At 42.3% G+C, this 15139-nt stretch overlaps 1 protein-coding gene across 1 annotated transcript in view; it reads right to left on the bottom strand.

Moving 5' to 3' along the window:
* Positions 1-15139, bottom strand: part of INTS4 (integrator complex subunit 4) — a 99832-nt gene that overhangs the window by 25820 nt on the left and 58873 nt on the right. The window contains exons 14-16 of the mRNA XM_012802973.2: positions 13083-13216; positions 10286-10443; positions 961-1054 (exon numbers count right to left, since the gene is read on the bottom strand). Of these exons, the coding sequence (XP_012658427.1) occupies positions 961-1054; positions 10286-10443; positions 13083-13216 (386 nt within the window). The remainder of the gene's footprint in view (positions 1-960; positions 1055-10285; positions 10444-13082; positions 13217-15139) is intronic.

The raw sequence follows: 15139 nt of genomic DNA, 5'->3' as shown, positions 1-15139 counted from the left end.
GGCTGGATTCGAACCTGCCACCTTAGGTGTATGTGGCTGGCACCTTAGCCACTTGAGCCACAGGTGCCGAGCCATAAAGACAAATTTCAAAGGCCTCCATGGATAGCAAAATGTAGAAAAATTATAGTGCCCCTAATCAGTTTCTAACTCAACAAAACTAAATAGCTTCTTGGGTACCAATTTTGTGCACATATATTATCTGACTACTTAGTATGAAATGTATCAAGTTGGTCCTTTTAAGAGGAATAAATTTGGGGCTGGGCACAGTGGCTCATGCATGTAATCCTAGCATTCTGGGAGGCCGGGGCAGGTGTATTGTTTGAGCTCATGGACTGGAGAACAGCCTGAGCCAAAAGTGAGAACCCATCTCTAAAAACAGCTGGGCCTTGTGGCAGGCACCTATAGTCCCAGCTACTCAGGAGGCTTAGGCAAGAGAATCTCTTGAGCCTAGGAGTTTAAAGTTGCTGTGAACTATGATGCCACAGTACTTTACCTTACCAAGGGCAACAAAGTGAGACTTTGTCTCAAAAAAAAAAAATCAACATTTTAACTCTTGACATAATAAAATAAGCACTTTAAGAAAGTAGTATAAAAGTTCATATAAATCCTTTGCTAATCAAATTATATAAAACATTTAAAATCATTGGGATTCTAATTAAAATGATGATCTAATCTGCTCTAATAGCTCTGTACTATTTAAATAGCACACAAACTTTATGGACACCCTGTATAATGATGAAAAAAATTTCTCCAAAAGTTTACAAACTCAAATTCCTACACAAGTTAATGTTTCTTTATTTAGAAACAAATATAATGAATACACTGCAGCATATATAATTTCTCCATTGCTAAGTGGTTGTATAAGAACTATGTTTTTCAACTTGTGGCCTCAAGCACTGCTGGACCCATGAAAGTGCATTCTTAGCATCACAATCATAAGCATAATGGGTCCAAACCAACCTTGATGAGAAGTAGCTGGCAGCGAAGATAGGTAGCAGAGAAGTCAGCTACTCCCGCCAATTCAGACTGAAGTTCTCCAAGTCTTTGCAGATCCCTGTGGTGAATAAAAAAACCCCAAGCCAAACACAGAATAAGGATATTGTCACTAACATAAAGATCATGTAAAAAGCATTTTAAATTTTATACCTAGTAAACTGGTCTTTTTTCTTTCTTTCTTTTTTTTTTTTTTAAGAGTTACAGACTTACTCTATCACCCTCAATAGAGTGCCGTGGTGTCACAGCTCACAGCAACCTCCAACTCCTGGGCTTAGGCGAGTCTCTTGCCTCAGCCTCCCAAGTAGCTGGGACGATAGGTGCTTGCCAGAACTATTTTTTTGTTGCAGTTTGGCCGGGGCCAGGTTTGAACCCACCACCCTTTGTATATGGGGCTGGTATCTTGCCCACTGAGCCACAGGTGCCACCATGGTCATAAATGTTTAAATGACAACACCAAATGCTGCAGTGGTTATAATCTCACACTCTGATAACAGTTAAAGCTGGTACAACCATTTTGGAAAACAAATCTGTACTATGTTACAAAAGCAACATAGATGGTAAAATATTTCGATCAGTAGCTTTATACTGGAAAGTAATCCTAAGGGAACAGTCAACAGAAATGAAATGCTTTATGCCCCATAATATTGATTGTTATACATCAATAAAAGCTCATCATCCCTAATCATCAGAGGAATGATAATCAAAAACATTTTCAGATATCACCTAACCCCAGTGAGAATGGCCCACATCACAAGGTCCCAAAGCAACAGTTGCTAGAGTCGGTGTGGAGAGAAGAGCCACACTCAGGCACTGTTAGTGGGACTGCAATCTAGTACAGCCTCTATGGAAAGAAGTACAGAGATTACTCAAAGAACTAAACATAGACCTACCATTTGACCCTGCGATTCCACCACAAGGCATTCACCCAACCCAATAAAAGGCATCTTACCACAGGATATTTGCACTAGAATATTCATAGCCACTCAGTTCACAATTCCAAAATCGTGGGAACAACCCAACTGCCCATCAACACATGGACTATGTTCATAAACTGCGGTATATGTACACCATGGAATACTTACTATTAATCCCTAAAAAAGATGGAAATTTTGCATCCTTTGTAACAACCTGAATGGATTTGCAGTCCATTCTCCTGAGTATTGGAAAATTAAAAAAAAAAAAACAAGCATCACATGTACTCAATACCAATTTGAAACTTAAAGATCCACATAAGAGTAATTCTCAATTAAACTCAAGAAGAGGGGAAGGGCAGAATATAAATGTCTTAATACAATAACTAAGAAAATGCCATGAAGGCTATGTTAACCAGTTTGGTGAAAATATTTCAAATTGTATATAAAACCAGCACACTGTACCCCATGACTGCATTAATGTGCACAGCTATAATTTAATAAAAATAAATAAATAAATAAAGTTTAAAAAAAAAAAAAGAGAAGCGGGGACAGGGACAGGGTTCAGTAGCTTCCCAACCAATGGGTACAATGCATGGATATATGGTACACTCCCTGGGTATGGGATACAATTACAATTTTGATTTTGACCTGTCATGTGTAAAGTATATAACCTAATTGTTTGTACTAACATACTAATCTGAAAAAATGAAAAACTACATATATATATATACATTGTTGTGTGGACTATTTTCCCAAGCTAGAGTGCCATGGCCTTAGCCTAGCTCACAGCAACCTCAAACTCCTAGGCTCTGCCTCCTGAGCAGCACTCACCACAATACCAGCTTTCTCTTTCTTTTCTTTTTTTTTTTTTTTTTGAGACAGAGCCTCAAGCTGTCACCCTGGGTAGAGTGCCATGGCATCACAACTCACAGCAACCTCTAACTCTTGGGCTCAGCCTCCCAAGTAGCTGGGACCACAGGCGCCCGCCACAATGCCTGGCTATTTTTTGGTTGCAGCCGTCATTGTTATTTGGCGGGCCAGGGCTGGATTCGAACTCGCCATCTTAGGTGTATGTGGCTGGCGCCTTAGCCACTTGAGCCACAGGCGCCAAGCCACTTTTTCTATTTTTAGTAGAGACGGGGTCTTGCTCTTGCTGAGGCTGGTCTCAAACTCCTGACCTCAATCCTCCTGCCTAAGCTTCCCAGAGTGCTAGTATTACAGGCATAAACCACCATGCTTGGCCTCTCCAATTTTTTTTCGTAAAAAAAGGTATTGTGTGGGTGGTGCCTGTGGCTTAGTGAGTAGGGCGCCGGCCCCATGTACTGAGGGTGGCGGATTCGAACCCAGCCCTGGCCAAACTGCAACAAAAAATAGCCAGGTATTGTGGTGAGCGCCTGTAGTCCCAGCTACTTGGGAGGCTGAGGCAGGCAAATCGCCTAAGCCCAAGAGCTGGAAGTTGCTATGAGCTGTGATGCCAAGACACTCTACCAATGGTGATGAAATGAGATTCTGTCTCTAAAAAAAAAAAAGTATTGTGGGCTGGGCGCCCGTAGCTCAATGGTTAGGGCGCTGGCCACATGCTCCAGGGCTGGTGGGTTTGAACCTGGCCAGGACCTGGTAAACAAAACATCTAGGTATTGTGGTGGGTGCCTGTAGTCCCCCCTACTAGAGAGGCTATAGCAAGAGAATCTCTTGAGCCCAAAAGTTTAAAGTTGCTGTGAGCTATGATGCCACAGTACTCTACCGAGGGTGACAAAGTGAGATTCTGTCTCAATAAAAAAAAAAAAAAGAAGAAAGAAAGGTATTGTGGGGGATTTATTGGTTGCTTACTCAGCCACTTCTTCATTACTAACGGAACTGACTTTGTTCAAGGGAACACATCCCCAAACCCAACTCCAGGTAGAATCTGATTGAATTAAGCCAATTAGTACCTGTTATCCCTCTGGATAGTGACCTAAGGTGGTCTCATCACTCCAAACAGAAGAATTTATATTCTTTGGTGGGGGCAGGTTGGTGTGTCTGTCCCGTCTCTGTTTCCCATAGGACTGAGCAAGAATGCATAGAGCCCTATTTCTCACAGAAGTTATACTGTAACTATAAGGAGGAAAAGGTTTTACTTGCTAAAGACACGAAAAATCCAAAGAGAAAGAGAGAGTTTGAGTCCTGAATGATATAAATAAGCTGTATACTAGAGGTATCATACTATACCTTCAACTTACAGTCACATGACGAAATGTCTTAGTACATTTGACTGCTATAAGAAAGTACCATAGTCTGGGTAGCTCATAACAACAGAAATTTTTTTTGTTGTTTTTTTTTAGACAGAGCCTCAAGCTGTCACCCTGGGTAGAGTGCTGTGGCATTACAGCTTACAGCAACCTCCAACTCCCGGGCTTAAGCGATTCTCTTGCCTCAGCTTCCCAAGTAGCTGGGACTACAGGCGCCCACCATAATACCTGGCTATTTTTCGGTTGTAGTTGTCATTGTTGTTTGGCAGGCCCAGGTTGGATTCAAACCCGCCAGCTCTGGTGTACATGGCTGGCGCCTTAGCCACTTGAGCTATAGGCGCTGAGCCATAACAACAGAAATTTATTTCTCATCGTCTATAGGCTAAGATGTCCAAGATCAAGGAGGTCCAGATCTGGAGTCTAATGAGAGCCTGCCTGTTTCCTCACAGACAGCACCCTCTAACGTATGATGCATCTTAATACGTTAGAAAACATGAAAAGAGCTCCTTTATGCCTTTCTGATAAGAACGCTAGTCCCGGCTTGGTGCCTGTAGTTCAAGCGGCTAGGGCACCAGCCACATATACCAGAGCTGGTGGATTCAAATCCAGCCCGGGGCCCACCAAACAACAACGACAACTACAACTTAAAAATAGATAGGCATTGTGGCAGATGCCTGTAGTCCCAGCTACTTAGGAGGCTGAGGCAAGAGAATCACTTAAGCCCAAGAGTTAAAGGTTGCTGTGAGTTGTGATGCCACAGCACTCTACCCAAAGTGACAGCTTGAGACTCTGTCTCAAAAAAAGAAAGAGAAAAAAAAAAAAAGAGTACCAGTTCCATTCATGAAGGGTACACTCTTACAGCCTAATCACCTCCCAAAGACCCCACTTCCTAATACCATTACCTTATGGATTAGGATTTCAAAATATGAATTTGGGAAGGAGGAGACATAAACATTTAGATCATAGCAGAAAATAAATAGGCATTGTAAGCTAGTTTGAGGTAAAGTTTTCTGAAACCTGGAATTAAAAGTATCCTAAGCAGATGTAAGTATAGACACGGCTGCAAACATATAAAAACATATCTGGCCAGGTCTGGTGGCTCATACCTGTAAACAAGTATCAAATATCATATCAAATATCATTGAACTACAGCAAACTTTCCATAGCTGAGATCTTGGTTTGGTAAAATGGCTTCTTGGATTATAATAAAGGGCAATGCGCTTAAAAGTGAAGCTTGTTTTACATTAATACTAACAAATACACGGCCCCAGTCCTAATCCGAGAACCTCAGTATAAAACTAACATTTATTTCACTTTACAACAACTACAGAAACTATAAAGTTGTAAAGAACCTCAGGGATCATCTGATCTAATCTCACTTGGTAATAGAAACCCCCTTCATTGCTACATATCACAGAGCAAGACAAAGCTAGATCCAATTCTGCTTCTGCCACTTCCTCCCAAATTGCTACATGTCTACAATAATGTTTCAAATGCATAGTGTGCTCTCAGAAGCTTCTGCTCCATCTGCTTTCCTTTCCAGCTCTCCTATCCTAAGAATGCACTCAAGCTAGAAACATACAGCCTGGGACTGACCATAGCACTAGAAGAAAAATCTGGCTGGGCCAAAGTCCAGCAGCACTGTCATCTCTTGAAACCCAGATCATGAAGGCAACTCACACCAAAAGGTGTTTCCTGAGTACGTTCTAACAGCCAGCACTGCAGCTATTGACCACATTGACTTGCTTTGTCCATTTTGCACTCACTATAGTGCCAACAGGATACAACTGTCAAGGACAAAACCTAAACATTTATTTAGATGGGGAAGAGTCAGGAAGCAGAGCTTATTTTAGTGGACTCGGGGTCAACAACCTCATTTAGTGGCCTCCCAAACTAGGCATTTTGGTGAGGAAGAAGAAGAGATGGAAAGTGAGTGAGGCATCAATTCACAAGAGGAACAGAAAGGACTGGAACCTTGTCTTACAGAGCTGTGGACTGCCCAGAGTTTACAGCAGGCTCAGCAAACTTTTTCTATAAAAAGTCAGATAGTAAGGGCAGCGCCTGTGGCTCAAAAGGGTAGGGCGTTGACTCCATATGCCAGCGGTGGCAGGTTCAAACCCAGCCCTGGCCAAAAACTGCAAAAAAAAAAATCAGTAAGGTTGGGTGCGGTGGCTCATGCCTGTAATCCCAACACTCTGGGAGGCTGAGGCTGGTGGATTGCTTGAGGTTAGGGGTTTGAAACCACGCTGAGCAAGAGCAAGACCCCAATCTCTAAAAGTAGCTGGGGGTAGTGGCAGCCATCTGTAGTCCCAACTACTTGGGAGGCTGAGGCAAGAGGATTGCTTAAGGCTCGGCGCCTGTGGTTCAAGTGGCTAAGGCACCAGCCACATACACCTGAGGTGGCGGGTTCGAGTCCAGTCCGGGCCCGCCAAACAGTGATGGCTGCAACCAAAACAAAAATAGCCAGGCGTTGTGGCAGGTGCCTGTGGTCCCAGCTACTTGGGAGGCGGAGGCAGGAGACTCTCTTGAGCCCAGGAGTTGGAGGTTGCTGTGATCTGTGATGCCACAGCATTCTGCCCAGGGTGACAGCTTGAGGCTCTGTCTCAAAAAAAAAAAAAAAAAAAAAAAAGAGGATTGCTTAAGCCCAAAAGTTTAAGGTTGCTGTGAGCTGTGACACTACAGCACTCCACCGAGGGTGATATAGTGAGACTCTTATTCAAAAAACAAAACAAACAAACAAAACAGGCCAGATTTAGTCCACAGGCTGCAGTTTGGTGACCTAGTTTAAAGCATTGTTCCTGACACACTGCTGGCACTCAATAAATATCATGTGTATGACTCAACGTACAGCAGCAAGAGAACAAACTGTCATGATAAAATCATTTCATTAAAAAATAATCTCTTTCCCCTATCTTTCCCTGTTGGTGATTACAGAGATGGTATTCAGGTGAGCGCTCTGCCACTTAGACTATCATTTAGCCTTAGCCTGTGCAGTGCCATAGAGCTTTCATGTTGTTAAGGGTAACGTCCTTCTGCAGCCCTTTTGGCTGATGCTATCTCCGCAGAGCAGGCAGTATGTGTGAGTCCAATCACTATGTAACAAGCTTTCTCTGGGGCTTTGTTTCTTGCAGCATCTATCATTTCTGACGTGATCTCCTTCATTGATTTGAAATGTCCAGTCCACAGCAGAATCCCAAAGGCCTGTGCTTACGAGGGACTTTATAAATCTTCCCTGCATGGAGAGCAGAGCAACTCTGGGTGGCCCTACTGCTGCAGTAGCTGAGGAGACCCCCAGGGCAAGAGCTTCTGTGAGCCTCTACGTGGCTCCTGGAGGCTTCCCTGGGGTACAGCAGACTATCTGCCCAGGGGGAGGTGCATGAGGTCCCTGCTGGCCACATGCTTCATGGTCTTGCTCTCCTGTGGCCATAGCCACAACTATATAGCTCCATTATCTCCCCACAGTCCATCCAGTCCTGGTCTTTGCAACTCCCAGAGGAGCCCAGGACACCCTCAACTTTTTAATAGGGTTAGAAGATTACCAGAACATCTATTTATTCTCTCCTAGTTCCTCACTCTCATCCCTGTACCTATCATCCCTGTCACCAAGTTCTCCAGAGAAGGAAATGGCGCTCAGAGCAGTTTGGTACTGATGGCATCTACTATGGATCTGACTCACTCATATCAGCATTCCAATCCTCATCTAATGATCTTCCTAGACTGCAAAGGCAGCCGTGAAATATAGCATTTGGTCCCAGTGCACTGGGATCACAACCAGTTACAGACTCTTTTGTTCATTCTCCACTCCCACTGCTTCACTTGACTAGCCTAAAAAAAAAAATTGCATTTCTTAAGATTCCCTTGAGCGAGGTTCCTGAAGTCAGTTAGGATCTGCCAATCAAACATATTCTCTTGAGCTGTGCATAGGAAATGCAGTGGGGAAAGAGGCAGAGAGCAAGACATGGTTCTGGAGCCAGGAGCTTTGTTGGTGATATCCTGATTCAAGAGGGAGTATCCTGACCCATCAGGAAATAGCAGCCCCTTGGTGGCCCATTCACTGTGTGGCTCTGGAAATCATTTCTGGATATTCAATCTAATCTGTTTCTTTGGCCTTCCAACAGTTCTATGAGCCACTTTAACATTCTGTAATAAATTTCTTTCAGCATAGTTAAAAGCCTATATTGTTTCCTACGAATGAATGCTGAGCTATAAAGTGTATATATTTATAACTATAGATATTTATGAACTATAAATGTGTACCGCATATGTAACTTTACCCAATACTGTAGGCAACTGTAACACAATGGTATTTGAGTATATAAACATATCTAAACATAGAAAAAGTGCAATAAAAATAAAATATTATAATCTTATAAGACATGCAGCCTGCTGTTGACTGAAATATTATAATGTCACACATGACTATATTAAATGGTAGCGTTCAGACTAGAACTCAATTCAGTATGCCTCCAAAGCTCCATTTACTGAATCAAACTATACGACACCACTGGTGTTCTGTGAGGCCACTCTCCCTCATGTCTCTCCGCTCTTCAGATGTTTGTTGCAGCTAAAATTCTCTTTCATACCTTAACTACCAAACTGGCATGGCTCAGTCATCACACCATACTAGCTAAAGGGTCTTGTCCTGTAAGTGTCCCTGACCACTTCCACTCTGACCAATCAGAGACCTTCAGCTGTTTGTTCACAGCACCTAGTCTTCTCTCCACTGTGGCATTTACCAAGTCAAGGATTTCGGGGTCTTGTGATAAACATAAACAGTGAGTACCTTCAGAACAAAAGTCATTTCACATTTGTATTTCCTCTCTATCCTCAGCATCTGGCCTATTAGAATAAATACACAGTTAATGCTCCTAATTGAAAAAATGAGTGAATGACAAGACATGACCTTGTATAATGGGGAAACAGAACTTGGAAGATGGTTGAGCTGGACTGCTTTATAACATGCTAAGACGCAATCCTGGACAGGAAAGCATGGGCAGAGAATACAGCATTTAAATATCCCTCTGTATTCCAGCCTGTGGGAAAAAGGAAAGGGCATGAGAAGGCATCATTTCCACCACACCCCCTGTTAAGATACTTCCCAAAAGCTGTACAGTCTAATTTTACTCAGATCCCTTTGACTCGAGTGGACCCCATCACTCTAGTTCTGTGTCTAAATCCATGCTGCCTAGATGAGCTCTCTAAGGGAAGAGTCCTATCTAGCTGATCTGCATCTGGCATACAGCTTGTTTCCCAGTGTTTGGAATTAAATCATCCATTAAGAATTATTAGTTGAATGTAGCTGATACTAATATTCTTTGGAGGAGATCAAAGGAAATATGAACCAAGCTACAAATGTATATTTTTCTATCTTATAAGAGCAAACAATACTGCTTTTAATAAAGGCAAATGAGTTTTGATTCCTCTTTTATCAATCAGGCCATTTTAAGAAGGTCTGGCACAGCCTGTTGGTTGTTCCTCAGTTTCTTTTCTCACATTCTCCCTGAGTAATAGAGTCATTATATGTAAATCAGACGACAGACACCCAGAGTAAAGGCTGCATTTCATAGCTCCTTGAAGGTAGAGATGACTATGTGACTTAAGTTCTAGTCAAAGGGATCCAAGTAAAATTAGAGTGTACAGCTTTGGGGAAGTATCTTAAAAGGGGGTATGGTGGAAATGATGCCTTCTCGTGCCCTTTCCTCTTTCCCACAGGCTGGAATACAGAAGGGATCTTTAAATTTTGGATTGTTAGGCAGAAGCCACTTGATGCAGATGGAGACACAAGAACAAGCTTACAACCCTGAAGGTCATCTCAGCCCCGACCTGCTCCTGAGAGACAATTAACTGTCTTCCTATTTAATCTGTTGCTTTGCATTTCTGTCACCCATCTTAACTAATACACAAGAAAGAAACCTAAAGATAACTCATTTATAACTATTTCCATTTACTAGTCAATTGAGTCATGAGTTCAAAGAGCTTTTTTAAAAACTTCGTTCAAACCACAACTGAATACAAATAAAACAGATCATAAATTCACGTGTGAGTGCAGGCCAACAGAGCCAGGCTACAAAGCCTAGTAACCAACACCAGAATTCAACACTCACGCTGAGCAGTAACTCTGTCAGAAGAAATGGATGATCACCTTACCTGATGGTAAATTCTAGCAACTCCTGGGCTCCCTGAGGGTCCAGGTGCTGAAGACTATATACTCTTTCGAGGCTCTGCTGTAGAAACTGCTGGGAAGGATCCTCATGAGGCATGATGTTGGGAGAAACAGCTGATGACAATAGTTTTCTACCTGGTAACTAAGCAGACACAGTGGGATTATAGTACCATCAAGTTCTGTGGCTTGGCTTTTGGTAACACAAAGAAACCAGAAAAATGTGAGTCAAACAAAACAGGAAAAGAAGGATAGGAAAGAGTCTGTAAATTACCTTCCTCCCCTTCCCCAGCTATAGTGGGGGTGGCAGAAAAGGAAGAGGGGGGGAGAGAGGGACGGAGGAAGAGGAAGAGGGAGAGGGTAGAAGGGACAGAGAGAGAGGAAGGGAGAGAGAGAGAAGGAGAGAGGAAGGGAGGGAGAGGGAGGGAAGGAGAGAGAGGAAGGGAGAGGAAGAGAGAGGGAAAGAGAGAGAGAGGAAGGGAGGGAGAGGGAGGGAGAGAGACAGAGGGGGCAGATTTGGTCTATTCCAATATAGCCACAGATGCCAGGTAAAAATAAAAGGGAATGATATAGTATTATTTTCTATTGCCAACTAAAATAAATAGGCTAACCATAGGAATAAGACTAAAAATTAAGCTGGAAAAGTGACTTATTCCCAAGTTTATGTAGCATGCTATAAAAATGGGGGGATTTTTGTAGTTTTTTTTTTTTTTTTTGGCCAGGGCTGGGTTTGAACCTGCCACCTCCGGCATATGGGGCCAGCGCCCTACTCCTTTGAGCCACAAGTGCCGCCCTATAAAAATGTTTTTTATGAAAATAATTAGGCCAGGTGTGGTGGCTCATGCCTATAATCCTAGCACTTTCAGAAACTGAGGCAGGTGGATCGCCTGAGCTCAGGAGTTTAAGACCAGCCTAAGCAACAGCAGAGACCCCATCTCTAAAAATAGCTAGGTATTGTGGTGAGTGCCTGTAGTTCCAGCTACTTGGGAGGCTGAGGCCAGAGGATCACTTGAGCCCAAGAATTTGAGGTTGCTGTGGGCTATGACACCACAGCACTCTACTTAGGGTGACAGTGAGACTCTGTCTCAAAAAAAAAAATTATATTAATAATGCTTTTCTTACTGTTAAAAGGGGTTATCTTTTAAGAAAAGGATGGGGAAGGAATAGCAAAGATTTCATTTTTTATCTTCTGTAAAGTTTAAACTTTCTAACCATATAAATATGCATATATGTAATTGTCGGGGTCCCTTCATGGTCACCACTTGTTGGGGCCTGAGACGGGCCAGGTCTCTGGCCCACCGTTTATTTAGGTTCCGGACGCAGACCGCTAGGCTACCTTGCTTGGGAACAATTGCTCTTAGGTGCCTGAGGGCTACTTGCTTTAGCAGAAGGGAGAGAGAGAGAGAGAAAGACAGTATTTGAGGAGTAAAGCAGTCTTAGTAAGAAGAATAAGTGTTAGTAGTCTTTGGTAGAGAGAGACACTGTGCAGGCATTGTGCAGGTGTTCTGCAGGCAGGAAATGTGACAGAGTCATTGTGAGGGGTTCCGTGATAGAACGTGCAACTCCCGACTGCCTTCTCCTCTAGCCTCTTATAGACACACTCCCATGGCGCTGAACACCACAGGTGCAGAGATTGCCAATCACTGATGCTCTCGTCTCTCGACCTCTCATGTCTGTGAGGCGAGCCAAATCCCTCCCCATGCTCTTTTCACCAAGGTGTTACATTATGTGGCTATACAGGGGTTTCTTATAACTCTCACTCCTCCTTGCCATAATCTAAATAGGCTGCTACATGTAATTATTCTAAATAAAATTATTTGGAGTTAATTAGTGATGAGTCATAGAAATAGAGAGCTCATAAGAGTAGTGAAAACAAAGCATTCACTAAGTGTTTACTATTATTATTTGCATGCTCCATTTAGAATTTTTCTTTCTATAAATCTCTTTTTTTTTTGAGACAGAGCCTCAGGCTGTCCCCCTGGGTAGAGTGCCATGGCATCACAGCTCACAGCAACCTCCAACTCTTGGGCTCAAGCGAGTCTCCTGGCTCAGCCTCCCAAGTAGCTGGGACCACAGGCACTTGCCACAATGCCCAGCTATTTTTTGGTTGCAGCCATCATTGTTGTTTGGTAGGCCTGGGCTGGATGCGAACCTGCCACCTTGGGTGTATATGGCTGGCGCCTTAGCCACTTGAGCCACAGGTACCAAGCCAAATCTCTAAGTTTTAAAAATAAAGGATTAATTAAAAAATGAACACTTGAGAATCATGGCTTTATGTAATTATTAAAATATAACAATTTATTCTTTAGTCTAAAATATGATCTATTGTTCTAGATTCCTTTTTCTTGCCTCCCACCACATAATCAATAACCCAAGAACACTAAAATGAATCTTTCAAAATTAAAAAACAAAGGGAGACAGCCCAAGAGAGAAAAAGAATGAATGACTGGATTTCCAGAGAACATATAGCCTGCTTTCTGCTATTTAATAACCAAATAGTACCAAAAATCAAAAACTAGGCTGGCCACAGTGGCTCATGCCTGTAATCCTAGCACTCTGAGAGGCGAGAGCTCAGGAGTCTGAGACCAGCCTGAGCAAGAGACCCCAGTATCTGGTGTGTGCCTGTAGTCCCAGCTACTTGAGAGGCAAGGCAAAAGAATGGCTTGAGCGCAGGAGGTGGATGTTGCAGTGGGCTATAATCTATGATGACCCCTCTGCACTATAGCCTGACCCACAGAGTAACACCTAAAAAAAAAAGCAAACCAAACAAACAACACAACATACCCTTAAGGCAGGAACAAGATGAGAAAGACTGTCTCGGAGGTAGGCATAGTGCCTGAAGGTGTGATCTGAGAACAATGCTGGCATTGTTGGACAGGTTTTAGCAGCATTGAAAATAAGAACCAAAACTGCAATATCTGTTAGGTCAGTAGGTTAAGTAAACTTGGAAGTATAAAAGATCAAGCTTGGCCAGAATCTGGCACTCTCACTTTCACTCCCCAAAATATCATCGAAGGACTGTGACTTTTCTTTCTTTTTTTTTTTTTTAAGAAACAAGAGAAAAGCCATAATTTTCTAATAATCAAAGAAATGCAAATTCAAACAACAGACATATTCCCCTACTCCACCCACACCTCCCAATTACTGCAGGTTTTTAAAAATAATGCCAGATGTTGCTGAGAGTACAAATAGAAACTCTCGGTATATTGCCTATTAAAATACATACTGGCACCATCCCTTTGGATAATAGTTTGGTACCAGGCAGTAAGAGTCTTATGACTGCTGAGTAATTCCTTATCTCAGTATATTTTCAAAGTAAACAACTTAATATCACAGAATCACTTACAATAGCAAATACAATAGTCCCCCCTTATCCTCAGCAGATACTCTCCAAGACATCAAGTGAATTCCTGAAACCACAGATTATTCCAAACCCGCCACCATCAACTGGAACACACTTGTGTTCAGCTTTACATCCACGTATTTAATCCCTTTTCCACCTTAACAGGCACTTCTAGAGCAATGAGGCTTAAGTTTTCAGTTTGAGGTGCAACAGCAAAACTAGCACAAATTTCTTTTTTCTTCTTCACAATTTTACAGATAAAAGATGTATTCTTACTCTCCATCTAGCAATCTCAGCACATGATTTTTTTCAGCTTTCCTTATAAAGTTGAGAACTTTCACCTTTTCACTCAGGGAAGCATTTATACCTTCTCTTTGGCAGATTCAAACTGCTAGTTTCACCACTCTTGCACTCTGAGGCCATTATAAACTAAACCAAGGGTTCTTTGAACAAAAGTACTGTGCTACCTCAACAATCAATCTGATAACCCACACGGTTACTAAGTGACTAATGGGTAGGGAGTGTACACAGAATGATTGTGTTGGACAGCGGGTGATTCATATCTGAGTGGGACAGAAAAGGATGGCACGTGATTTTATCTCATTTGTCAGAAGAGCATGCAAACTTATAAACTGGAATATACCATTTAATATTTTCAGGCATGGTTGACTTCAGGTAACTGAGACCATGGAAAGCAAATTCAAGAAAAGTGAAATCACAGGAAAGAGAGTTCTACTGTAATCAGAAATAACCTACACGGGCGGGGCACAGTAGCTCATGCCTGTAATCCTAGCACTTGGGGAGGCTGAGGCAGATGATTGCGTAAGCTCAGGAGTTCCAGATCAGCCTAAGAGTGAGAACCCATCTCTACTTAAAAAAAAAAAAGAAGAAGAAAGAAAAATTAGGTGGATGTAGATGTTGTGGTGGACACCTGTAGTCCCAGCTACTTGGGAGGCTGAAGCTAGAGGATTACTTGAACCCAGGAGTCTAAGGCTGCCATGAGCTACACTAATGCCAGGGAACTCTAGTCTGGGGCAAAAGAGTGAGGCTCTCTCTCAAATAGTAATAATAAAAATAACCTAAATAAAACAAAAAATGATTAAACTGTGTTTCACCTATTTGATAGCATATCACACAATCAAAAATTATAAAGAAATAAGTATAAATACTGCTATGCAAGGATGACACACAAATTTGTGAAGCATTCCATATTTTTTAAAAAAGCAAATAAAAAGAATTTAATATTGCATCATCAGCACTTTTCATAATAAAATGAAAAGAATAAGCTCTAAAACATACAGAGGATATGATAGCAGCTATCAAATATTAGCAAATTTTTGTTCACAAAATAAACAACAGCAAAATCCCAACTTCAAGCTTTTTTTTGAGACGGAGCCTCAAGCTATCCCCCCTGGGTAGAGTGCCATGGCATCACGCTCACAGCAACCTCCAACTCCTGGGCTCAAGCGAGTCTCCTGGCTCAGCCTCCCAAGGAGCT

Source organism: Otolemur garnettii, unplaced genomic scaffold (genome assembly GCF_000181295.1).
Source record: "Otolemur garnettii isolate 467f Iridium unplaced genomic scaffold, OtoGar3 scaffold00001, whole genome shotgun sequence".
NCBI lineage: Eukaryota > Metazoa > Chordata > Mammalia > Primates > Galagidae > Otolemur > Otolemur garnettii.
The sequence above is the reverse complement of the archived record's forward strand: the minus strand, read 5'-3'. Positions and strand labels throughout refer to the sequence as shown.